The sequence below is a fragment of the Heterocephalus glaber genome, unplaced genomic scaffold (assembly GCF_053883595.1).
Source record: "Heterocephalus glaber isolate CG9 unplaced genomic scaffold, H.glaber_assembly_v1.0 deba00001733, whole genome shotgun sequence".
Taxonomy (NCBI): Eukaryota; Metazoa; Chordata; class Mammalia; order Rodentia; family Bathyergidae; genus Heterocephalus; species Heterocephalus glaber.
The window spans coordinates 20,905,126-20,932,918 of NW_028258444.1; the positions used below are offsets into that span (position 1 = coordinate 20,905,126).

Here is a 27,793-nt window from a genome sequence, read left to right on the forward strand (position 1 = left end):
ATTTAACATTATCATGTCATTTGCTTTTGTAAACATGATTTTTTTGTGTGTGTGGTAGTGTGGGGATTAAACCCAGTTCTGCGGCATGCTGGGGAAGCACTGAATCTCTACCACGGAGCTACAACCCCAGGACTTTTTAAATTTTGAGGCACGGTCTTGCTAAATTGCCCAGGACAGCCTTGAACTTGTGATCCTCCTGCTCCAGCCTCCCGAGTCGCTGGGATTACAGGCATAAACATGATTTTAAATTACTGAATAATATTCCAGCATGCAGATGGGCCATAATTTACCTAAGCCTTTTATTGTTTCCTTTTTAGTTTCCAGCATTTTACAATAATAAAGCAAGTTAACATTTTGCGTAAATATTTATCCTCATTATTTCCTGAAGACAGATAGGGGATCACACTGGGTGAATGGGATGAATGTTTTAAGGCATCTGATATATAATGCCACATTGTTTACCAGAAGGGTTTTACCTGTCAGCAGAATGAGCGTGCCCGGGCAGCAGCCTCAGCATGCCCGAGGATCGGCACGAACAATCCTCGCTCTATTTATAAAAGCACGGCACGGCTCGATCACACAGGTTGCTGTGTTCAGAACACTGCAGTGGGAAGGACTCACAGGAAAACCAGTTAGGAAGCCGTGGCGACAGTCCCAGTGGGACCTGACGGGGCTCGAGCGCAGCAGCAGGGATGGAGGAACGAGAACAAGCACGGGAGAGGCAGGGCTCCGTTGGGGTTGGGGTTGGGGGCGGGGCGGGGGCGGGGCCGGGGCCAGCGCTGATAAGGTAATTCCGCGCGCTACGCTGGCGGGCGAGGGAGGAGGCGGTGCGTCCTCTCGGGCCTCCTCCGCAGCGACCCCTGAGATTGGCCGAGCCGCGAGACCCTCCCACTTCTTTAACAGGGACACTCCCCTTTAAGGCGGGCGTCAGCGCGCGCCCGGCCCCGCCCTTCGGGGGCGCGCGCGGCGGCGGCGCTGGCCCCGCCGGGAGCGCACGTGCCGGCGCGGGGCGGAGGAGAGGCGGGCGGGAGCGGGGCCGCGGGAGGAGGGGAGGCGCCGGGGGCGCGCGCGCTGGGCGCTGCTGGGCTGCGGCGGCGGCGGCGGCGGCGGCGGCGGCGGCGGCGGCGGCGGTGGTGGTGGTTACTATGGCGGAGTCGGCCAGAGCTTCCTCCTTCTTCCCCCTGGTCGTCCTCCTGCTCGCCGGCAGCTGCGGGACTGGGCCCCGGGGAATCCAGGGTGAGTCCCGCGGCGCTGGCCGGGATGGAGAGGGCCGGGCGAAGGCGAGGCCTCGAGCTGCGGCCCGTGGGCTACCGCGCGCCCCCTCCCCATGCGCACAATATGGCCGGGCGGGGGGCGCGAGGGAGTCGGGATGACTCTCAGTCTGCCATCCCGACCTCCGAGGCGCGGCCGCCCGGCAGCGACCAAGCTTGCGGCGGGCCCCTTGGGGACCTGAGTCTTGTTTCAGGCGGAACTGGATTCGGAGAGCTCCAGGGGTCGCGCTCCCAACACCCCCTCGTTTCATAGAAGGGCATGCGGCTTTCTTCCTCAAGATTTGAAGGTCCCTGGTTCCTACCTTTCTGGATGTCCAGGGGCGGGGGGCTTCATTCCCTCCCACCAGATGCTCTTGGGAGGGGGGCGCCTTTTCTCCCGCCAAGATTGTGGGGTTCGGCGATGGGATCTTGCTTCTCTGAGGTATACTACTGTTGAGAGCTTTTGCGCACCCTAAGATAGGGGCAGGGTTTTTTTTTAACCTTCCTTCAGTTCCAGCACTTGGGGTGTCTCTGCTCTCTCTCCCCTACCTCCCTGATGTTCTGGGAACGGGAGTCACATTTCCCCTTCGCTCAGTCCCTTGCCTTCCTCAGGGCAACCCCACCACCACCAATTTACATGCCTATAGAAAAGCTGTTAGGAGGAAGTGGGACGAGCAGGCCCCCAAACCTTTTTTGTAGCTTGGCCTTGGAATCTTTCTAACCCTGTGAAACCTGGTTCCCAGCGGTTAATATGAATATAGGTGTATTTGCTTTTCTCCTGGCCTCTCCTACCCTTCCCCAGGGGGCCCATTCAGTTAATCACTTCGTGGATGCCTTTCAGGTGAAATCCTAGAACCTGCCTCCAACCCCCAAGATTATATTTAAAATCCCACCTCTGGACCGTCTCTGTGGTCGTTGGTCAGTACTGTACTTATTTACCTTTGCACACAATCCCTATTCCCAGCCCTTCCCTACCCTTACACACCCCTTACCTTCCAACCCCCGAAGCCTTCTGCTCGCCTGATCCACCCCCAACCTTCCCACTAGAGGTGGGGACTTTTCTGTGGGACACTCCACAGGGTGTGTTTGTGAGCGTTTACAGGCTGAGAAGAGGGGATGAAACCCTGAAATATTTCATTTGAGAGAGTCCCTTCAAATGTGTTTTGCATTGGGGTTGCTGATGAAGGTTATATTTGGCCGTTAAATTGAAGTGATTATTGACCCACAGATGGATCTGGGAGAGATGATCAGGGTTGTGTTCCCTCCGGGTGTACAAAGCCTGCAGCTTTGATTTCACAGCAGCCCCTAACCTTCCAGCAATGGGAGACCAAGTGTGTGTTCTAGGGTTGTCCTCGACACTAAAAATAATGATTCAGGTGGGTAAAGGCTTCCTTCATAAGCCAGACCATCAAGAAAACGCATCATGCTACTTTAGAGTCTCAAAAACAAGTTCATTATCTGCAGCTTTGATATTTGTTCCCAGTCGTGTACATACCCTGTGCAGTGAGGTCTTTTGTTCACTGGCTAATGCTTCTCCTAGGCACCTCGCGCGCGCGCGTGTGTGTGCGTGTGTGTGTGTGCGTGTGTGCGCGCGTGCATGCGTGCATGCGTGTGTGCGCGCCTTGGTATTGCTGCTGTGTGGTGGGGTCTCATAAATGTGCCAAAGGTTCACAAACAGCCTGACATTTGTAGTGAGATAATGGTTTTCGTGAATAAGGATGTTTGTGGGAACTTATTGTGGGCCATGGTTTTGGAATGTGTAGCACAATGCTATTTCTCTATTACAGCAATAAAAATAAGGCAGTTCAACCAGGTTTGTCATTTTCTGTGTATATGAATAAATTCTTAAATCTCTCAAATAGGAATTTTTATCCTGCCCCTGATGTATCCAGGATTTTAAATATTCATTTCCCTGCTGATTTGGCTAGTGTCTGTGAGATTTTTCTTGTGAGCCTAGTTAAGAATAATTAAGTGATAATCCAACTGGTTCTGAATGGGGCAGAGTTCATTTTTTGTAACCTTCCTAAAATGGATGTTTGTTGGGGTGAGGGTGGGTGGACGTAATAGAGTTTCTTTTTTTGGTAAATGGGAAATTAGACTGTGTGTCCAGCAAACATTCTCGAGGCCTTTAAACTTCTTGGCCAGACAGTACAGTTTTTTCCGGGACACATCTAGTTGCCAACAGTGCATGTTATGGAGACCACTATTGCAAAAGGCTTACAGTAAAACGTCAGTTCTGAGAAAATAAGAGTCTATGGGATAACAAGAGTTGATTTTCCCCCTCCCCTGCATTTCCTATATACTGGTCCCGTACAAAGCCTGGAGAAGTGACAGAGCCAGGCAGCTTCAGTGCCTAGTACTTATTTGGACTTAATGTGAGGGCAGTACAGGATAGGTGTTTCTGTTAATTAATGAATTCACTGGGACTTAGTAAAAGCCAGTGATAGAGAGAATAAGTTTCAGGCTAGAAACAGCATCCATTTGGTAGGTATGCCATGTTTTAAGACCTAGCTTGAGAATTTTCACATTAGTGTTTAAAAATGTAAAATTTAGTTAGTAGCAGAACATGAAATTTATTTCGTAAGACAGAGCAACAACAGGCATTTGAAGTTCTGATAGGAACATTTTGAGTTTCTGTGAACAGACAGAAAAATAATTTCAAGACAAGTCTTGTAATTTTTGTTGCATGAACATGAATTTGAAGTACAGTAGATATGAACTGTAGAGGAAAAGAATCAACTGATTAGCTTTGTTAAAACAGCTTCTGGAACAGATGTGATAAAGCATATTAAAATGGCTATTCTGGTTAAAGGTTAAAACCAGATGGAGGGAGGAGACTGCTTTTCAGTCCGAGAACTTTGCCTCCTTACAGGTTGTCCTTGAACGAGTAACTTAACGTTTCTGTTACTGCCTTAATTTCCCCCCTGAAAAATAATGTTCTGTAGCTCTGTTACTGGGACATTTGTGAGACTGACTTACTGATAGCCAGTTGGTGGGGAGGTATTTTTAGACACAGTTTCTGACTTCGGTGAATAAGCAATGTTGGGTTACTTTTTATCTTATGGGACAGAATAACATACTCTGTGATTGATAGACTACATGGCACAGTGTAATTAATTTCATATTTGTGCTTTTTAAGTAGACCCATTTCAGATTTCCTCAAGTTAATTTCTGTCTTGGACAGGCTTTTACTTCATAGACCAGGCAGCATACCTGTGCTAATGAAAGACAGTCTGAAGGGAGTGACCTGCTTTTTAGGCTTTATTGGTTTGGCAACATTATGCAACTCTGGGTATGTTTATGGCACTATGTAAATGTTACATAAGAGCATGGAGGCTGAGAGGTGGCCAGAATGGTGACTGTGAACACAGGAAGGTTAGACTGAGGACTTCATCCAAAAGGACCTTGGGACTCTGCAGTCACTACAGGAAGAAGCTGCACTTTATTTTTCTCAGAAAACCTTTTTAGATGATTGTGTCTTTCAGGGGGACTGCTGTGTTATAAATACTGGTGAGCTGATTGTAACCTTGCTACCAAAATATGAATCAGTAAACAAGGAGCAGGGAGAGGAGGGGACACACTGCTTCTTTCAGTGTGTCCTGTTGAAGCTGCTTGTTGCATTTTGGAACATGAGTTGAATTGCATTGCAGTCTGTTCTCACAATAACCCAGGAGTACAGGGTGTTGAGGTAGAATGGAATTCTCAGTTCATGGTGATTTAGATCCTCTTTATTTTGAAGGTTTAATTAGAATACAGAAGTAACTATTTTGTTTTAATTTTAAAATCTTTATTTTTTACTGCTCAATTTTTGCTTGAGCAGCAGTGAGCATTAATTCTGGAATCCTGCCTCTCTGTTGAGTTCTTGTGTTATTTGTTACAGTAGGAGTTGATTTAAAAGAGCCTTATCTCATTTTCCCTCTGTATTATAGCATCCTTTTTCTCTCTGTCCCCCTGGTGCTGAATGTGCTGGAGGCCTATGTGCCTCATCAGTCCTACGTGGACTGGGAATGCCTAAACTTTTTAAGTAATCAGCTCTCAGACCCTGTGGTTTCTGGCAGTGTAACTTGCATTTCTTTCACTTTGCCTCTTGGCCAGGTTTGAATACCTGCTCTCAGCTTTTGCTCATGGTTTTTCTCTCATGTGTGGTTTAACCTGAGCTTAGGCCTCAGAGGTACCATTTCTGCTCTTGTCTGCTCTTGGTCTGCTGGCTTCTACGTCACAGATAAATGGGGCACCAAGCAAAAGTACTGTTTCAGAGTGTCTTTCTTTCCATTACTGTAGAGTTGCCTGAGTTTGGTTTAGTTGTGAATTTTCCATCCCAGCAGTCTTATCTACTCTAGGTTTCAGAGACAGTGCTGCTCCACATAACTCTGATCATCTTTTGGGTTTTTTTCTCTCCACCCAATCTTTTTAGTTTTTTGAGACAGAGTCTCACTGTGTAGTCCAGACTGGTCCCGAGCTCGAGGTCGTGGTAATCCTCTTGCGTCAGCTTCCCAAGTGCTGGGATTACAGGTGTGTGCCACCTTGCTTGGCATCTCCACCCAGTTTTAAACCTGCATTTGTCTTGCTAAATATTTTGGATTTAGCATAATGAAAATAAGTAGCACATGACCTCAAATATTTATAGTTGTATACTGGGTGTGATTGAAAAATACAGTGAATGTTTAAACTTGTAAAAATTTGTTAAAGTAAAAGATATTGCCATTAATCCCTCTCAAAATACTCTCTTTTTCTTTGATCACACTTATCCCATCCTTCTTGGCACTTCTGAAGCAATTCTAGAATTCTCTTTATGTCTTTAGTTGCACTGTCATGGCTGCCTCTGTGTCTTGAATCATTAACTTTCATGGTCATTTTGACTATGGGAACAGCCAGAAGTCTCACAGTGCCAAATCTGGTAAATAAGGTGAATGAAGACACACCATGATGTTTTTGTGAACCAGCCTTTTCACTGGATGGCACTTGGTAGCAGCATTTGCCATATTTTTTTATCATACCTGTCTTAGTTCATTTTCTTGTCACTGAGACAAAATACCCCACACCCGAAACTTAAAGGAAGAGGTGTTTATTTTGACTCATGCTTCAGTCTGTAGTGGGCTGGCTCCAAGGTAGGACAGCATGGCAGAGGGTCATGGCAGAGGAAAAGGTGCTCAACCCATGGTGGTGGGGAAGCAGAGGGTAAAAGGAGGGGCTGGGGACTGAGCTATTCCAAGACACTCTCCCACTGACCCTCCTCTTCTGACCAGGCCTCACCTGCAGACAACACATTTAGGTATAAATAAACTCTGGGAGGCTGAGGCAGAGGACAACCACAAGTTCAAGGCCAGCCTGGGCTACATAGTGATTTCAAGGCCAGCCTGAACTGCATAGGGAGACCCTGTCTAAAAAAATAAAAACAGCAAAACAAAAACTCATCAATGGACTGATCCACTGATGAGTGTAGCAACCCATGATCCAATCATCTCTCTAAACCCCCACATATGATCTCGTGAGACTTTGGGAAACATCTAAATTTAAACCATAGCACCTCATAAACATGGTCATGAAAGAGGAATCCAGAACTCCTTTAGAAAGTGGCAAGAAGGATGGGATAAATGTGTTCCAAGTGAGGAGAATTAATGGCAATATGTCTTTTACTGTCATATTTTTTAAATTATACATTCACTGTGTGTATATTTTGATCACCCCTTGTATAGGAGATTTCTTTATTCATTCACTTGGATATGTGCCTGGAATGGTTTTTGGCATGAGATAATAACAATAAAATGTATAAAAGTCCCAATATCTTTACTGTTGTGGAACCTGAAATGCAGTGTATTAGGATGGAAATAAATAAGCAAACACAATTATCAGTCGAATACAGTGATGAAAACAGGAGTTAGAGTGCTAGAGTGTGCTTGGAGCTGCTGTTTCATATCTCGGCTTTGTTATTCCATCTGTAAAATGGGGCTGACACTCTTAGGTCCCCTTATTTGTGTTCTATAAAGTGACTGCTAACACTGAGTTAGCCAGTACTGAGCCATTGATGTTAGGAGAAATACAGAAGTAGGTTCCTGTGAGCCTCTGATCATGGCTTTGTCATCAAATGCCTAGTATGTAACATTGTTTTATGTGTTTCTGTATAGACGTTGTATCTAATACATATTGTTGATTCATTAACATTGAACTCAAGCAAAAACAGCACTGTAACTCATACCTAAACCAAGCTTACCTAACATGCATATAGTACTTGCTCCACAAGATACATCACTATTTTTTTGTCTTTAGACAAAATAGGCATCCCTTCAGTACTATGTTTGGGGGCCTTTTGTTGTTGTTTTGTTTTGTTTTTTCAGATAGGGTCTTGCTGTGTAGTTCAGGCTGGCCTTGAACTTGCAGTGATCCTCCTACCTCAGCCTCCTGAGTGCTGGGATTACAGACATGTGCCACCACCCCCTGTTTGAGGACCATTTTAAATAACAAAATCATCAACAAAAAATGGCACTACAGGCTGGGGATTTAGCTTAGCGGTTCTGCCGGCTGCCCTGGAAGTGCAAGGACCCAAGTTTGATATCCGGTACCAAAAAAAAAAGAATGGCACTACATATACTGCCAAAAGGATATGTATTTACAGTATGAGAGCTGAAACGAGAGGAGGGAGAGTGTTGCTTTGTTTGACCTCAGCTGGGAATGTGTTTGGGCAGCTCAAGACTTGTTTTTTTTGTGTTTTTTGGTTTTTTTTGGTACCGGGGATCGAACTCGGGTCCTTGTGCTTGCGCAGCAGGCGGTGAAACCACTGAGCTAAATCCCTGGCCCTACTTAACGCTTTTGTATGTCCTTAAATGACCAGGAAAGTAATACAAGTATTGATTTGGGGGGTTACAGATAAATTTAAGCAAGAAGGCAAATTCAAATACATGGAATTTTAGTAATGAAGATCAACTGTATTTTATTAGAGCTAGAACTGTGACAGAAATTTGTATCATGTAGAACTCGAAGGACTCCTGAATCACTTCACTGAACTAAAATTTTAATGCATACAGTTGAAAGTCCTATTTCCAGACTGTTAACAGATATACATGTGCAGATTATCTATTGTGGTGAAAAGAGATTCCTTTAACATGCATTTATTGAGCACCTGCTATGCCAGGCACCATTATAGGTGTAGGGATACAGTAAGTAGTAAACCAAAGGATGTAGCTGTCTTCCCTCATGAAGCTTGTTTTCTCCAAGAAAATAAAAAGACATGATAGACAAAAGGTTTCCGCCGCCTGCCTCTCAAGTGCAAGGACCTGAGTTCGATCCCTGGTACCAAAAAATAAAATAAGAAAATAAAAGGTGATCATGCCTACCACAGCTCACCTCTCTTTGTTCCCTCAAGACTCATGGATTTTGTTGTACACATATCTTCTCCCTGTTACTCAGTCTACATTAGTCTAGGTATTGCTGCGTAAGGATTTTACAGATGTAACTGAGGTCCCAGCCAGTTGACCTTCAGGTGTGGAAACTATCCTGGTAGGACTGACCTATCTGAACCAGGCTTTTAAAAGCAGATTTCTCAGCTGATTGAAGAAGAGGAAATCAGAGGTGCTCCAACTGGCATGGAAGCAAGCTAACATCCTCCTGTGAACCAACTGGCACCAGGCAAAGAACTGTGGGCAGACTGGGAGCTGAGAGTAGTCCCTGACAGCCTCCTAGGGGGAAGCAGGGACCTTGGTCCTTCAATTGCAAGACAAAGGATTTTGCCAGTGACAAATAAACTCGGAAGAAAACCTAATCCTCAATGAGAAAGCGTGTCCGTTTACTGTGGGCCTGGTATGCCTGTATCTTTTCATGGCCCCTTCCTTGCCTTCCTGTCCTCTAGAATGCTTTCTCTGTCCTCCTACTAAACCCAACATCCTCCAGTGGGACCTTTGTTAGCCTGTGTTCCCCAGTCAGTGCTCCAGGCCTGTTATATGGAGGCTCCGTGGGTTATTGTTCTCTGCTCCTCCTGCTCTCCCACCTCCACCCCCAAAAAGTGGATGATAGGAACTGGCTTATTCTTTACAGTCTTTATTCTTTACATGACTTTGGCCTGTCACAGAGCCTTGCATATTTTATTTTATTTTATTTTTATTTTTTATTTTTTGGTACCAGGGACCTTGCATATTGTAAATACTTAATAAATTTGTTTAATTGAATTTGTTCATTTTTTTTTCCATTCTTGGTAAAATCCTGGGTACAAAGTTACATTTCTGACCTGCTGTAACTTCCTTCCTTTCTTCCTTCCTTTACCAGGGATTGAACTTGGGACCTTGCACTTTCGAGGCAGGCGCTGGAACCACTGAGCTAAATCCCCCGCCCTACTTTTTTTATTTTTTATTTTATTTTTGGTGCAATACTCTGAATTGAGCCCAATACCTTTCACACTGAGTTATATCCCTAGCCCCTTTTTATTCTTATTTGTATTTTTTTATTTTGAGACAGAGTCTCGCTAAGTCACTAAATTACCCAGGCTGGGCTCAAACTTGGGATCCTCTTGTCTCAGGCTTACAGAGTACTTAGATTATAGACAGGTGCCACCACACCTGGCTATATGTATATATGTACAGGTATAGATATAGATATTCTTTTTTTTTAACCCAGTCACTCAAAAATGCTGTGAACATTCATGAGTTACTCAGAACATAATCTTCCTATCTTCTTTCATCTGTTTATTTTAGGACCTTATATTCCAGCCAAATGAACTTGATCTCAATCTTATTAGTTTCTTAGTTTTGGTTGATTTTTTAGTTTTCTCCTTCATTGTCCCAGTTGCCAAAAACAGGCATTCATATCCTTCTCATTGAAACTGTGACATATACTGTCTCCTCTCCACTCGTCTATGGTGTAGTAAATAGGTCAGGAAGAAAATGCCAGTGATATATATCCTCACATCCTAATGAACTGGAAGTATGTCTATGTCAACACAGTAAAGAAAACAGTGGTTTTATATTTTATTATAAACTGTAAATAAAGGATAAATAAACCACATTAGTGGTAGATAGCCTAACTACAACAGCAGATTATCTACACTTAGGGCCTGGGAACATTTGACACACTCCCTTGCAATGCCACACATTCCAGTTTTACCCTGACACTCTCCTGGGCAGCAGGTGGGCCCTTGCTCTGATGGTCAGGTATTTACAGCTAGTCATGAATTGCAATGATGGTATCCTTAGTGTAAACATCAAATGTCTCTTTTGAGTGAGAACAAAGCTTTCATTCTCTAAACCCAAGGCTTAAAGTTGAACTTGTTTAAACAGCTCTGTTGGGTTGGCTTTGTCTCCAAGGAGAATGTCAGAAAGGCAGTTTGTAGAATGGGTATAGTGTGGAGCTGCCTTTTCAAACTCCTTTCTTATGCACACCCAGATTGGAATTAAACACCAAGTGTATGGAGTATCTTACTAAATTTATGGGGTTTGCCCCCATACAAATAACTTCCTTTATTAAATTAGTTATATTTTTTCATAAGTAAGTTATATTTAAGATATATATACATTTTTTTTGTACCTAGGATCGAACTCAGGACCTTGCACTTGCAAGGCAGCTGCAGTGCCACTGAGCTAAATCCTCAGCCCTTTAAGTTATATTTTTTACCAACACATTTTTTTTTCTAGACACCACCAAGTGCATATGTAAAATTTGACTTTGATAGCTCTTGGAGGTATTTGAGAGCTTTTTATTTTGTTTTAATATTTTACACTTGATCTTAGCCAAAAGGCCAAGAAGCGATTATTTTGTTTTAATATTTTAAAAATCTATTTTGATGGTTGTGAAACAAAAATACAGTATAACTTTGGGAAGGTTGTTTTTAATCAATAGCATGTGGTTACTGCTGCAAGATTTTTCTACTTAGGCTAATTAAAACTTTGGGGCGCAATATCAGTTCCCAACTACTTCCCACCCTTTCTCCCCCAAGAAAATCAAACATATTTTCTTATTTTGTGACAGTTTAGTGTCAGACACCTCCATTTTTTTAATAGTTTTTTTTTGTTGTTGTTATTTCATTTGTTTTCTCTTAAGCAAAACATTTATTGGTACGTTTTAGAGATATGTAATGATAACACTCATCATAGGAATTTGCACCTGTACATGATAAATCTTGTCTTTTTTTCCCATCCCCCCAGCCACCCTCCCCTATGTACAAAAGCTTTGTTTCCATTTTTTTCTTCTATTTTCACTTTTTTTGTCCTTTCCTTCTTTTCCCCCTCCTCCCTCCTTTGTTCCCCTTCCCATTTGAACATTTTCTTTCCATTTCCCAATATCTGTTACACATTTTGGTCCTTATTTCCATTTTCAGTTTCTCACACCAGATAAACAATGTCATATTTAAACATATGTGTCTGATTTATCTCACTTAAGAGTATAGTCTCAAGGTGCATCCATTTAGCTAGAAATGTCTCAAGCTCGTCCTTTATGGCAGTGTAGTACTCCATTGTATAAAAAACCACATCTTCTTTATCCATGAATTGGTTGGGCATTTGGGCTTTTTCCATGATTTAGCTATTACAAATTGTGGACACCTCCATTTTTTTTTTTAACCCAAATCATGATTTTTTTTTTTTTTTTTGGTACCAGGCATCGAACTCAGGTCCTTGTGCTTGCGCAGCAGGTGGCGAAACCACTGAGCTAAATCCATGGCCCTCAAATCATGATTTTAATAAACATTTTGACAGTTGTCTAGATCAGTAGTACTGAGCAATCAGTTTTAAAAATTTTTATAAAGTGTTGGAGACCACATGCTATCTCATCTCCCTGTGTTGGGGATCAATCCCAGGCTCTCATACATGCTAGGCAATCACTGTACCACTGAGCTACATACCCACTCACCCAGTGAGTTCAAGGACAGCCTGAAATACATGGAGTGACCCTGTCTCTAGCAAAAAAAAAAAAAAAAAAAAAGGGGGCCCAGGATTTAGCTAAGCAGCACCCTGCCTGCCTTGCAGTCCCAAGGTCCTGAGTTCAATCCCCAGTACCAAAAAAAAAAAAAAAAGAAAGAAAATAGAAGAATATATAAAAAAATCTATGAAAGCTGAGCATTCTGGCAGAGCCTTCTTCATACCTTAAATTATTAGGCTGTGATTTATCAAACCTGGTGCTATTTACCAGGCACTGTGCTAGAGACCAGTCAGAAAAGGATGGAAAGGACACTGGTTCCTTCCTTCCCTATGGAGTTCAGATTCTTGGGCCGTCATGGAGAGCCTAGGGCAGTGGTGGCGAACCATGTAGAGTTTTCAGTGATACAAACAGCCCAGAGCAGTGCACATAGCATAGGTTCCCCACCACTGGCCTGGAGAGTTAGAAAAAGAAAGTTTGAAAAACACTGTACCTCCAGGTTTTTTCCTTTGCATGTATTAAGGTTTTGTTTTTGTAATTGAGATGATAATATACGTCTTGTTTTGTAAATGTGGGTTTATGATAGTAATTGTGATAAAATACATAGATCAAAAAATTTACAATTTTAAAGTGTACAATTCAGTGCCATTAAGTACCTTCATCATGTGCAGACCATCTTCACTATGTACTTCTTCCAGAACTTTTTCTTCACTCCAGAAGAAAACCCTGTGTTCATTAAGCAGTCTCCCTCCCTGTTTTAGGAATATTGATGTCCAAATATTTTAGATTGTTTTTGTTTTTGTTTTTTGAGACAAGATCTCACTATGTTGTTCAGGCTGGCCTCAAACTCATGGCGATCCTCCTGCCTCAGCCTCCCTAGTGCTGGGATTATAGGCATGCACCACCAAGTTTGAATGAGACAGGGTCTTGCTATGTAGTTCAGGCTGCCTTTGAACTCACTTTGTAGACCTGGCTATTGAATTCAGTGATCCTCCTGCATCAGCCTCCCAAGTGCTGGGATTACAGGCAGGTGCCACCACACCTGGCCTAGCATCATTTGTTAAAGAGACTTTCTTTCCCCCTAATGTTCTAAGCACTTGTGTTGAAAATCAGTTGATCACTGATGTGTATGGTTTTACTTTACTCTCAGTTCTGCTCTGTTGATCTGTTTGCCTATACCACAGTGGTTGATAACTATAGCTTTATAAAAAGTTCACATTTGGGAAGTGTGAGTCCCCCATCTTGATATTTTCCCCCCCTAAGATTATTTCAGGATCACTTACAGTTCCATGTAATTTTAGGATCAGTTTTTCCATTTATGCAAAAAAAGGAGATTTTGATAGATTGCACAGTCTCATCTTGTATATAATTGTTATGTAATAATCACATATTTAATATTTAATGTATGATTATATATAATTACGTTGCTGGACAAGTTGGATTCTCGTTGTTTTAGTAATAGCTCAATTTGCACACAAAAAATCTTATATTATTAATATGCCTAAGAAACCCTGGATGATGCATCAGACTTGCAATGGTATCTCTGGGGCAGGAATTAAAGGGATTCTCAATTTCTCCATTCTGTGGTTGAATTAACCCTGCCCCCACCCCCATATACGCACGCAACTGCTCCTGATGTGGTGGCTGAAAAACCCAAAACAAATCTAATAAAGATTAAGTGTATAATAGAACCAAAAGTTAATAAGTAATATTCATAATAACATTGGTAATGTTTACAGTGAGTGATATCCCTGCTGAATAGAATTCCCCAACATGAAATGCTAGAATTGGAAAGTTTAGCAGCAAGTGAGGGCTTTGATGTATGGGATTAGATTCTGTCCTGGCTGGTGACGGCTGGAAGGACAACCAGCATGTTGGTGACGTTAGACCACAGACCTGTTGGGAGGGTAGGCCTGCATTCGAGCACAACACGAGGTGGAAGCTGAACCCAGTAGAGATAGTACTGCCTGAGATCTCTCAGTGAGGTCTTTGCCATATATGGTGTAGTTGGGCTAGGAGGGATATAATGCAGACCACCTGACCAGGGTATCGAGAGTGGAGAAACCTCAGAATTAGATCAGACATTAGTGACTGCAGATTTGTAATTATCCAGACTTGAGTAAGAGAGAACTATTGGAGGGGAAGGGGGAAAAATAAGAACCAAGAGAATATGTAAAGGTGCATATCTCCAATGATGAAAGTCATTATATTGTACACCTAAAATGTACCAATAAAAGGATATACAAAAAAATAAATAAAAGCAAGTATGCTAATAAAAAAAAGAGAGAACTGTTGCAGTATTAAGAACCCATCAGGCAGTTTTAGAACTACTAAGGAAATACACTGAAGCCAGTGTTTAAAACAAAAGTAATTGCAAGAAGCCTAGAGAAGGGAGTGTTTAGCCTTTCCTAGACAGAGAAGAGTGTGCTAAAGATTGTGCCTGTTGGGGTTGGATGAGGGAAGTGTTGAGGGGACGGGATGCTTACACAGGCCAGAAAAAAGTGAGAACTTAATCAGAGACAGTTGGAAGTTATGTGCCTGCTAAGTATTTTAGTTAAAAATTTGAAGCTGCGGGCCGGAGATTTAGCTCAGTGGTTTCCCCGCCTGCTGCACAAGTGCAAGGACCCGAGTTCGATCCCCGGTACCAAAAAAAAAATTTGAAGCTGAACAAAATCAAGCCTCTAGGTCTACTCGTTTATAGAAAACATCAAAAAGAGAGGTACACGTTCAGTGACATCACAAGGAGGCACCAAAATCTGGAATGTGGGGAACTATAAGGCAAACAGCCCGGTCCTTTCACCTGATAATTTTTCAAGGAGAAAATAACAGCAAGGAAGAAGCCTATAAATTAAAAGAAGTTTAAGAGGTCTTTCAGCCAAATGCAGTGAAAGAACTTTATTTGGATACATATTTGAACAAATGAACTGTTTAAAACATTTTTGACACGATAGGGGACTTTTGAACATTGGGTATTTGATACTTTTAAGGATATTGTGTATATTCTTGGCATAAAACTAATATTGTGGGAAGCTGGATAATTTAAAATATATAGTAATTTGCAAAGCCAGGCATGGTGTCATACGCCTGTTACCCTGGCACTCGGGAGGCTGAGGCAGGAGGATGACTGCAATTTCAAGGCTAGCCTGGGCTTTATAGTGAGTTTTGAGGTCAGCCTGAGCTACCTAGCAAGACTTTTGCCCAAAAAACCAAATAAAGAGCTGGAGATTTAGCTTGGTGTCGCCACCTACCTCACAAATGCAAGGTCCTGAGTTCAATCCCTGGTACCAAAAAAAAAAAACCCCAAATAAATGAATGAATAAAAACTTGCAGAACATTCCAATATCAATAACAAAAAATTAAAGCTACTTTAAAACATGAAAGCTTGCAGAACACCTGTTAGAGAATCATTGACTGTAGTGGGCATATCTACAGTTAATATATGCTTAACCGAATAGACACTTAACAAAGAGCTTTATATATTGATATATTGATACATACTTCTTGGAGTCAGTAGGTTCCGTTGCTATACATTTTTTATAATTGGGCAGATGAAGCCAGTGAGCTTAATAAACTCATCTGGTGTTGCTCAGCTAACAAGTGATGGAGCCAGGATTCAGACTGAGGTTGTGTGCCCTCAGAGCCCAGGTTGTTAATCACTGTGAAATTATGTTTCCCTAAAGGTGCTGTCAGTGATTGAAGGGGTAACCAAGAAACCAAAATAATTATTTCACCATTTTTTATTGAGAAGCCTTCCATGGATATATACATTCCCAAATTTTGTCAAGTGGACAAGTTGTAGATGTTAGATACCTCTTGGGGTAGTTAAAGGATTAGGACCAGTCTTATGTTCCTAGTTGGTTTGTGTTATAAATTATATCTATATGTGTGTGTCGCCGCTGCTACCTGCCCCCCGCCCGGCCCAGGCCTCATGCATTCATAGGTGGGACTTTGGGAAGTGGCTGGATCCTGGGTATGTGATATTGATTAAGCATATTTGATGACTGGATTAGTCCATTGATTAATTTAGCATAGTTCTGAGAGTAGATACTGTATTGGGAAGGCTCACCTGGGTGTGGGTGACACCAACAGATAGGTTTGTAGCCTGAATGGAATAAAAAGGACAAGAAAGGCTTGCTGCTTCCCGCCTGCCTTGCCATGAGCTCTTTCTTCTCTGCCATCCCGCCCTACCTTAGAACCGACTGTGGACTGAAACCTCTGCAAACTGAGCTAAAATAAATCCTCCTTAACTTGTGGGTGTTGGATATTTTGTCCTAGCAACAAGGAAGTTAGACAATTCCCAATGAATACTACTTTATTCTAAATTTAAGTAGTCGTACAGGATGTTTTAGATGTCCTTTCATTGTAAAGAAGTAAGTCTTTGTGGCCTGTTATATATCTCCCATTCCACCAGTTCTCACAGTATATGACACTCCTCCCATCAAAAGATGGGATCTAGGGCCGGGGATTTAGCTCAGTGGTTCCACCGCCTGCCTCAAAAGTGCAAGGTCCCGAATTCAATCCCCGGTACCAAAAAAATAAAATAAATAAAAACAAAAGATGGGATCTAGCCTGTCTCCTTGAATTTGGTGTTTGTTTGTTTGGTACCAGGAATGGAACTCGGGACCTTGCACTTGCAAGGTAGGCATGATGCCACTGAGCTAAATCCCTGGCCCTTGTCTCCTTGATTTTGGATGGAAGCTTTCCTGTTTCAACCTGTAGTGTTTGGTAGGGCTTTTGATGCTCTGTGACTTTCTTCTGGTGCTGGGAATTGTACCCAGGCCCTTGTGCATCTACACATTTGGCTGTGCTTTGTTTGTTTGTTTTCAGTACCGGGGATCAAACTCAGGGCCTTGCACTTGCAAGGCATCCTGGGTGCCACTGAGCTAAATCTAGCTCTGCTCTGACTTCTAAGGCTGGACCCTTAAAAGGATACAGTTTCTGCCTATTAGCTCCTTTTGGAAACTTGCTGAGGGGAAGCTGCTATCATGTTGTGAGGAGCCTAAGCTAGCCCCTGTAAAGGGACCACTTGGAGGAACCAACATACAGGAGCCAAGGCTTCTAGCCAACAGCTGGCATCACACCCCCAAAATGAGAAGGAATGAGTCTTCACGTGATCCCAGCCTCCAGAGTCAGGGTCTTCAGCTGAAGCCCTGGATATTGCTAAGTAAAGACAAGCTAATTTCACAGAGTTTTGCCCTACCCAAATTCTTTGCCCTCAGAATCCTTGTGCAGAATAATTGGTAGCATTATGCCACAAAGTTTTGGGTAATTTGTTACACAGCCATAATAACTGGAGCAATATTCTTTTTCTTTCCATTCTGAAGAACTTTAATGTTGTCATCATAAATGGCCATTTTTTATGTAGGGCTGCTTGAATTCAGTCCTGGAAAGCAAAGTGAATAGAACACAGTTCTGTTTTCTATTTCTGTAGATGGTACCTCAGCTAGAAGACTGTGACCTATCCTGTTTACAGAGCAATCTCCAGGGAGACCCTGATTTCTCTGTGGATGGGATCCATAATAAAAGGGCTGGGTATGGTGCCGCACACCTGCAGTCCCAGCACTCAGGAGGCTGAGGCAGGAGGATCACCGCAGATTTGAGGTCAACCTAGGTTACATAGTGAGTTTAAGGCCAGCCAGCATTACAAAGTGAGACCCTATATCCCCCCCAAAATAAAAAGATTAGAGCCACTGAACCCCAGAAAACAACCCGCTGGAAGGAAAGTGGCAGTGTGGTTTCTCAAGGCCCAGGCAGTCTAATAATCTGGACCATCAAAGGCCTTAATAAGGTCTGTACAAGGTGGTTATTTATTTTGAAATCACAAAGTGGTAAGGTTTCTGGGTCAGAAACCATATGTGGGTTTGACATGGTGAGGGTAAGAGTGCATTCAGGTTTACATCAATAACATTTGCAGGATGATGAGTCTAATTCTGAAGCTATCATAGAATGCTGTGTGGTGTCATGGGAAAATGCTGGGTTCTAATTGGAGATGTGGCCCAGTAATCTATTCATTTACCATTTGTGAGTCCTTTTCCTTCTCCAAGGTTTTATTACGCACAAAATGGGACAGCGACACCAGCCTCAGCCTGAGTTCCTTGGGGATCACATGAGAGAATGAATGTGAAAACTCTTGATAACATAACTCGGGGTAGTTGTGCAATGTCTCCTTAAGGGAAACTAAACTAAAAACATCACATCCTAATATAAACTTGGTGTCTCTGTTCCTGAAATCAGAATTTGGTCTTTGTTCTGCACTTGTCTAGCTAGCCTGAGGCCCTGAGTTTGATCACTAGTACCACAAAAACAAAACTCAAAAACAGTGGTGGGCTGGGGGTTTAGCTCAGTGGTTCAGTTGCCTGCCTCGAAACCACAAGGTCCTGAGTTTGATCCCCGGTACCAAAAAAAAAAAATAATCAGTGGTGACACACACCTGTAATACCAGCACTGTGGCAGGCTGAAGTGGGAGGATCACAGGTTCGAGACCAGCCTGGGTAATTTATTGACTTAGTAAGACCATGAATCAAAGTTTAATGGGCTGAGGATTTAGCTCAGTGGTTTCGCCACCTGCTGCGAAAGCACAAGGACCCAAGTTCGATCCCTGGTACAAAAAAAAAAAAAAGAGTGAAGAATTGTTTAAAAGAATTTAAGAAAAAAAAAATTTAAAACTACAAAAAGGACTAGAGATGTAGCTCAGTGCAAAGCCTGGGTTCATTCCCCAGTACAAAAGAAAGGAAGGAGAGGGAGGGTTGTAGGATATTTGGATGAGGCCCAGAGAAGAATAATTAAAATAATTTTGTAGTACCCTGTTTTTGTCAGTATGGCCTGTCCAGTGGGTGCTGTTATCTGAAGGACAAGGGCTAAGAGTCAGTGGATGATTTGAGTTTTAACTCATGAAGAGTAGGAGCAGCACAGGCTGCACTCACCAAATCTGCAGTACTCGAGAACGGGAGGGCTGCCCAGTGCAATTAAGAGAGGCAGGTTTCATATACCCACACAGGACATTCTCCACAAGGAGCATTGAACTCATGAAAGTTATTATCCATGAGAAGGAATTGATAAGTTAAAGCCAGGTGTGGTGGCACAGGCCTGTAATCCCAGCACTTGGGAGGCTGAGGCAGGAGAATTGCCTCCAGTTCACGGTCAGCTTGAACTACATCGTGAGATCCTGTCTCAAAAAACAAAACAAAACAAAAATCATGATTGCTGTAGCTTTAAAACAGTTTTAGAAGAGTTCCTGAACTCCACTTGACGAACACGGATGCCTTGTATGCTTTCTTTTTACCCCCTTCGGTAACAAGGATCAAACTCACAACCTGGCGCTTGTGAGGCAGGTGTGGCACCACTGAGCTAAATCCCCAACCCTGCTGTTTACCTTTTGAGGCTGGTAATCACACTGCTTTCATGCCTGTTTCCTGACAATGTGCTCAGCAGAACACTGGATGAGTGGTTGTGGCTGTTGGTAGATTTCTCAGCTGAGCCACAGCCTTGCTGAATGCCCTCAATCTTCTGAGCCCCAGTGGTGTGAGTGAGGTATCTTTGTAATGTGTAGTTAGCCAGGCATGGTGGTACATGCCTATAATCCCAGGTACTCAGGAAGCTGAGGCAGGAGGATTGCAAGTTCAAGGTCACCCTGGGCAATTTAGAGGAAACTTTGTCTCAAAATTTAAAAAAATAAAAGCACTTTTGATATAGATCACTGGTAGAACACATGGCTGCAATTCTCAGTACTGCCCCCCCCCATAAATAAATACAAACTAACAACACACACCTAGGCAGATTCTGCCCAAGTCAGAACTTGTCAACCTTTCTCAAAACAGCTACTCTCATGAATCAAATTTGCACTTGCATCCAACCACAAACCACCTCTTAGTCGCACTTGGGAACCATATTCAAATTCTGCTAAGATGGTTTTGTCTGTAGTTTAGGTTTGACTAAGTTATCAATAACAAAAGCCTGTGCTGGTAGGACTGTGGTTCTACCTACTTTCTAACTTGTTTGTTTATAGAGTGATGCCAGGGATTTAGCTCAGTGGTGCTGCCACCTGCCTCGAAAGCCCAAGGTCCTGAGTTCGATCCCGGGTAACCCCCCCCCCAAAAAAAACCCGCTCCTGTTTATAGAGTAATTTGGTAGCTCTTCTGTGATTTGTTGTTTTCTGGTTTTTGGTTTTTTTTTTCCCTTTAGTACTGGGGACCCAACTCAGGACCTTGCTCTTGCCAGGCAGACACAGCGCCACTGAGCTAATCCCCGGCCCTGTGATTTGGGTTTTTAAGTTGGGTCATTTCTAGTACCTAATGCTTTGGTTGTAGACCAGGAGCATTTTAGGCGTGTGTTGTTGGTGTACACATGTGTAGACTTGTTGACCTAGTGAGTCACTGTATAGCATTATAAAGAGCTTTTTAAAGTCCACATTTAGCTTTTCAAAGAAGATGGGATTTAGGCTTGCAACTTAATGTATTAAGTTTATAGTAAATTTGGTTTTATTGTCATTTGTTTCATTGAAAAATGAATATTAACAGAAAGCTAGCCAAAATGCCTGTCCTTAAAAGAAATTTGGGGAAAGATATAAAAGAAAGCATAATTGTCCAATATTCAGACAGTGATCCAGACTGTGAATTGAAAAACAAAACTAGATTCAAACTTACTGCTGGAAAGGATTTTAGAGGTCATCTAGTTCGGACACTTCTTTTTGGTTAATCATGAGGAAAATGAGGTTCAGAGAAGGTAAATGACTTGCCCAAAGCCACGCAACTAGTTACTGGCAGAGCTGAGACTCCCAACAGAAGTTTCTTCCTGTAACTTTCCACTTCCTAATTAGTGGCTAAAGAGACATTTTGTGTCTGTGTGCATGCATGTGTGTTAGGTTTTTTGTTAAGAGGAGGCAATTATATTTATTGAGCACCTACTATTTGTTAAATATTTTAAATGTATTATTTTATGTCGATTTTATATAGTCTCATGAAGTAGGTTTTTTTTTGTTATTGTTGTTTTTTGGTACCGGGGATTGAACTCGGGACCTTGCACTTTCAAGGCAGGCGGCAGAACCACTGAGCTAAATCCCCAGCCCTATTGATTTTTTTTTTCAACTAGTTATTAACTAGTTATTTTTTCAGCTAGTTATGAACTTGTTATTAACAGCCCCACTTTATAGATTGCACCACAAAGGAAAGCAGTGCAATAAGGTTAATAGCTTGCTCAAGGTCATGCGATTACCATTAGATCTGGCATTTGAATTTGAGGTCTTTCTGACCTATTCCTGCCATGATATCCACTGTGGTTCCTAGTAATGTAAATTCAGACCTTTTCAGGGGTGTGGGCAGTAGTAGTGGTTATCTTAGAATATACTGTATGTTCAGACTTCTCACTTCCTCTGTGAAACACAGAGATGTCCAAGATGTGTACCTTTCTTAGGGCACCTGTAGCATTCAGTTAATCTCCCTACTATCTTTATATAATAGATGGTGTTTTCTGGTTTGACAGTTGAATCTCAGGTAGGCTCAGAGTCTTTGCCAGTTTCTTATCACAAACCCATGGACCAGCTCTCAGTTTTGGTCCTTCCTCTCTAGCATAGATTTCACCACTTTTGTTCTTTCCTGTCTTACACCAAGATTGTTTGGGTACTTCCCAAAAATAATGAGCCACATGTGGGTGTGTTCATTCTCCAGAATGAATCACTGTGAAAGAGGCCATCAACCACTGAAAGAAGAATAAATATCTGGAATGAGAGACTCTTGACTACTCTGCCCCAGTAGTTGGTGGACTCTGAAGCAAGCTTTTTTTGAAAAGGCTGTGGACCTTATGTGTCTCATCATGCTCAGAAATAGTCTTTTGTTGAAGTTGTTAATTTTCCCTTCTTGTGTCCCCAAATAGACCCAATACTGTTGTCTTTGCTGGGTATCACCACACTGGTACTGAGAAGTGTGCTCCCCACAGGGAACCCCCTTCATGCCTGAAGGACACAAAGAGGAATTGGAGTGAGTTTTCTCTGGTTAACCAGATTCCAGTCGGAGTAAAAGAGGGTCAGACTAGGTTTTCTGAGTGTTGCATAAGTTTAAGTTAGCAAACAGAATAAAAGAGGAGCAGGTAAAGGTATTGGAAAGGAAAAACTAGAATGTTTCTTACCTTTCTCACAACTAGGAGAAATTTGCTATTAAAATTCCTTTTATGATTTGGCTCCTACTCTCATGAATACCTACTTTAAACTCACGCTTTTACGAAATAACACCATCCAAACTCTTCAGCAGGTAGGGACATGTTTTGGTATTTCTCCCATTAGATAGATAATCTGATAAAATGTTGTGGACAGAATACAGCAGGCCTGCAGTAAAGCTCTACACTTTCTCTCTGCCTGTCAGGGTTGCCTTCTTTGTTTCCTTGGGTGGAAATGGCAAGGGATTATCTCACAGGGGCACCAGGGTTTGGGCACTGAGATATTTAAAATCTGTCTTTGAATTTGAAAAGCCAGGAGATGACTTCCAGACTATTGGAGGAAGAGACGAAGATAGACTCTGTGGTCTAAACTGGGACTTAGGACAAGCGTGGCTTTTTGTGGAACTGGTCATGAGCGTTTCTGCCCTCGAGCCTTTGTGTGTCCTCCTGCTGGGTATCCCTGTAGTGCTCACTGAGTGTGCCACCTCAGTAAGCAGGCCACCCCTGTGTCCCCTGATGGATGAGTACCTCATGCAGCTCTACAAGTCCCAACCTCAGTGTTATAGTGGCCAAAGCCACATTCCTGCCCATCCCAAGAGGTCAGGACTAGGTTAGGCTCATGGGAGACAGCGTTGGGGAGAACCAACTGCTGCTGTCTGTACTATTCTCGCTAGCTGGATAAATAAAGGATTGTAGATTCTAGAGCTGCTAAGCAGGCTTTCAGAGACGCCAGGTTCATTTATAGCAATTTCCTGTTGGTGGCGCACACTTAATGTATGATACATATCCCGTAAAACTCACTAGTCTTAGAGGTGATTGTGTGCACTGTATTGGGGGGTGTATGTAGATGAGTGTGTGTATTTAAGTGCTATAGCAGAGCCTTTCAAAATGGGTTAGATTATTGAGTACTTTTTATGCATTATCTCATTTAGTCTGTATATAAAACTATGAGGTAGGCACTAAAATTCTTTTTTGGAGGACTTGTTTGTTTGTGACAGGGCCTCAGTACATAGTTCAGGCTAGCCTTGAACTCACTTTGATCCTGCCACTTCAGCCTCATGAGTGCTGGAATTACAGGCGTGCGTCACTGCACTCAGCTGGAAGACATACTATTTGGCCCCCCTTGTGAGAGGGACGCCTGACGTGGACAAAAGGGAAGAGATGATACTGGAGTGGTCAGGGGAAGCTTTTCAAAGAAAGTGATGTTTGAAGGATTTGTAAAAATTAGGCAAGAAGAAAGCACTACAACAAGAAAATGTGTAAAAGCATCCATACTACATTCAGGAAGTTGTGGGTATTCATGGTGCCTGAGAGAAGAGACGAATAGACTGGTTTGAAGAAACCCTCAGTAGGGCTGGGGATTTAGCTCAGTGGTTCGGGCACCTGCCTTGCAAGCGCAAGGTCCCGACTTTGATACGCAGTACCAAAAAAGAAAAAAAGAAACCCTCGGTGCTTTTGCTTGGAATGGGGATCTGTCTTCCAAAGTGAGGATGCTGTTCTTTCAGCAGCCTCCTTAGTTTGAAGGAAAAAGTAGTTTCTGTGCCTCTTATAGACTTGGAATTGAGCACTGAGAGGAACAGTGGGGCCTGCAAAGCCTTGCTTGTGAGCCGAAGCAGGTGAAAAAGGTCATACCCCAGTTAATAATATCTTTCTGGCCCCATTTCTATGAAAGCTCCTTATTTTGGAACATGAATATGCTAAGGGATTATATTCTAAGTCTAGAAAAGGGCTTGGAAAAGATTTCACCATTTTTGTTAATGTCTCCTCCCAAATGTCCTACAGCTCTGCTGTGTGCGTGCACCAGCTGCTCACAGGCCAACTACACATGTGAAACAGATGGGGCCTGCATGGTTTCCATCTTCAACCTGGACGGGATGGAGCACCACGTGCGCACCTGCATCCCCAAAGTGGAGCTGGTCCCTGCCGGGAAGCCCTTCTACTGCCTGAGCTCAGAGGATCTGCGGAATACTCACTGTTGCTATGCCGACTTCTGCAACAAGATTGACCTGAGGGTGCCCAGTGGTGAGTGGCCACCCTTATTGGACTGTTGGCTCATCCTGGAGGTAGGGCTCCCCATCCTTTCATCCTGCTCTGCTCTTCCCCAACCCTTTGACTGGATGATAGGTAAAGGTGTCTTTAGGGTGCTCCTGGAGGAGACAAAGGAGGAATTCCTCCCAAGTCAGGTTTTGGGGTTAGAACATAAGATTTTCAGGTTGGTCCCAGAAGTACTAGCTGTGCTTTGGGTAGTGGCTGAATGGCCATCAGCAGCAGGGCCAGGCATGAATCCCCAAGGGGGATGTGGGACTGATCTCAAAGGCCATGGTGCCAGAGCCACTTGAAGGAGACTGCCTTGGGGGTAAGGGGAGTCAGATGTAAAGAAGGACTAGAATTAGAAAAGGGTGGCTTGGCTGGGTTGTGCCTCAGTGGTAGAGCGTTTATGTAATATATGTGTATGGCCCTGGTTCCATCTCTAGCACCACAAAGAAAGAAAAAGAAGAGGATGTTATTACTGAGAAGTGCTAGTCCTTTGCAGGTCCATCATTTGTAAAATCTTACTGGGAATTTCCAAGGAGGACGCACCTAGAGCAGACCCTAGAGAATAGAAACTGGCATCTGTCTGAAGGGTGGGATGGGATCCTAACATGCCGTTAAATTCCAAAGTGGGCTTGGCTCAACTGTTGGAGGGATACCTCAACCAAAGAAGCTGGCATTTGATAGTACTTAGACAGATAGGCTAGCCCAGTAAGACCAGAGATATCAAAGGAATCCGAAACATTGAGGAGGAAGGGGTCTTTTTCACTTGGGGGCAGTGTTGGGGATAAACACAGTCACAGCATTCCCTTGTTTTTACCCTGTGTTCCTTCCCTTTTCTCTCTCATTTGACCCAGGTCACCCCAAGGAGCCTGAGCACCCTTCCATGTGGGGCCCTGTGGAGCTGGTCGGCATTATTGCCGGCCCAGTTTTCCTCCTGTTTCTCATCATCATCATTGTTTTCCTTGTCATTAACTATCATCAGCGTGTCTATCACAACCGCCAGAGACTGGATATGGAAGATCCCTCATGTGAGATGTGTCTCTCCAAAGACAAGACACTCCAGGATCTTGTCTACGATCTCTCCACATCAGGGTCTGGCTCAGGTACTGAGTCCTCCAGGCCTTGTATCTGTTGGCACTCACGACTGTTTCCCAGCAGGAGAGCGTGTTTTTTGGGGTGGGGTTGTGGGGGACTGCATTTGTTTCAGCTAGTGTTGAGTCATTGGATTTCATAATTTCCCTCTTTTTGGAGTCTGTCATGTAATAAGATATGATAATGAGTTCACAGATAGACTTTGATTCCCAGGAATTCCAAACATCAAGTACAAAACTCTCCATTGCAGAAACTCTACATCTATTGAAATCCAGCTGGTTCCACCTGACCAGTGGAGTGCTCAATTTAAGGGCCCCTTTTGAGAAACAGGAGTGTGCCGGATTCCTGTGAGATGGTGACAGCTAATCATTGATCTCTGAGCAACCGCAGAGAGTTTTTAAGGAGGAGAGTTTTTAAGGACGGACATTGAGTAAAGCTTAGAGTTGGGATTTGGTGAATCATTGACTTGTACCGTTGCCCGAGGGTTTTTTTGGTGGGGATTACCATAAAGGTAGTCTGGGTTTCCAGCACAGGATAGGCTGCATTTCCTGTGGTGCCTGTTTGACTGAGTCTTTCTTAGATGAAGGCACTGAACCCTACACTGGACCCTGGCATGAAACCAAAATTTAGGACAGAGAGTTGAGGTTGTTCAGGTCTCAGAGACTAGCTCAGCTAGCTATTAGATGTGAATATAACTACAAAAGAGATTTTTAATGAAGAGAAACAATTATTTCAGTCTTGTGGTACTTCAGTTCTTACACACAAAAAAAATTCGTCCACAAAGATCAGTGTTGCATTCTTGCTAGAACACACAGGATCTTTTTTGTGAGAATCTCGTGTTTTTATGTATGTTTCCTTGCCGTGGAACAGACTGTTGTTATGTAGGGAAATTATGCCGTCAGTCATGGCCAGACATTTCTCCTTAAACACAAAAGAATGCTTCAAGCTGTGACATCTCCTGAATTTCAGTAGTTTTGCCTTTATTAAGCTCAGCAGTAGAGAGCACCAAAATGATGGATATATTTTAAAGCTGCATATTTTTAGAAACAGAAAATATGTGACTTGTTCTTTAGAACCACCTGGCTGGCTCTATGGTTTGATTTGCTGCTAGAGGAGGATAGCTTAAGGGTTTCAGGGTCTTTTCAGGTGTAGGACTAGCTGACTAGAACAGGGAGGCATGATAGTTATTTAGTTGTCTGGAATAAAACGGTCAATGACTATTTCTCTTTGGGTGGTTTAGTCTATTCTCAGTTCAGAGCATGCAGTTTCCAAGGTGTTGGATTTTTAATAGTGTGGGTTGGGGGGGGGGTATTTTTTTGTTTTGTTGTTGTTGTTTGGTTTTTTTGAGGCAGGGTCTCCCTTTGTAGTTCAAGCTGGCTCTGAACTCACTATGTTGCCCAGGCTGGCCTCAAACTCTCAGGGATCCTTCTGCCTCAAACCTTTCTGAGTGCTGGGATTATAAGCGTGTGCCACCACACCCTGCTCAATAGTGTGGTTTTTAAAGTAGTAAGTCCATAATTCTCATGGTGACTTCCAATTCATTTTAATGAATATATGCTGAATACCCTCTGGAGACAAAGATTAAAGAGACTGACCCAAGATTGGATAGAAGAGACAGATTTGGGCTGGGGATTTAGCTCAGTGGTTCCGGTGCCTGCCTCGAAAGCGCAAGGTCCAGAGTTCGATCCCCGGTACCAAAAAAAAAAAAATGAAGAGACAGATTTTTGGAAAGCCTTGCAGCAGAGGATGCATTTGAAGGAATCTTAAAGAATGAGTTGAAATTTTTAGGAGCAGTGAGAGCAAAGATCATTAGGCAAAGGAAAACATCTTGAATGAGAAGACAAAAGGGCATGAAAGTTTAGTGTGTCTAAGGACTTATGCTAAGACCAGTATGGCTTGCCCACGCTAGGAGTTGGGAACACACAGACTGACCTAGGTATAAAGAGCCTTGGGGGCCATACTTTATCTTATGGGTTAAGAGGCATCCACTGAAAATTGTCACAGGGGGAAATGAATATTCATTTTTTTCCTTTGGAAGGAATTCTGGCAGTGGTGTGGAGGATGAATTCATTCATTTACCAGCTCCCTGTTAAGGAAGGCTGGGGTGAGGCAGGACTGTGTGTGGGTGTGTAGGGAAAGAGCATGGTGAAATGGAGACAGAAGGACCAGACAAGTTGGAAGTCTTTTTAAAAGACAAGCCAGAGTGGAAGGGGTACAGGGGATGGAGAGAAAGGAGTCCAAATTGAGAACCATATTGGTGGTTCTATACTGCTGTAGTTAAAAGCATGGACTGTGGAGTCAGTCCTAGATTTTAATCCCTGTTTTGATACCTACTGTTTGTATGTTACATAATGTTCCTTTTTGAGGCTTTCTAGTTTTCTCATCTGCAAAATGGGGATACTAGCAATACCTACCTTACTGGTGGTTGTGAGGAA

The 27,793-nt window shown here is 43.1% G+C and overlaps 1 protein-coding gene across 1 annotated transcript in view; it reads left to right on the forward strand.

The window, feature by feature from the left end:
- Positions 1–1,071: 1,071 nt before the first annotated feature.
- Positions 1,072–27,793, forward strand: part of Acvr1b (activin A receptor type 1B) — a 42,565-nt gene continuing 15,843 nt past the window's right edge. Inside the window, exons 1-3 of the mRNA XM_004862920.4 lie at positions 1,072–1,236; positions 24,015–24,254; positions 25,121–25,369. Of these exons, the coding sequence (XP_004862977.1) occupies positions 1,146–1,236; positions 24,015–24,254; positions 25,121–25,369 (580 nt within the window). The 5' untranslated portion in view covers positions 1,072–1,145. The remainder of the gene's footprint in view (positions 1,237–24,014; positions 24,255–25,120; positions 25,370–27,793) is intronic.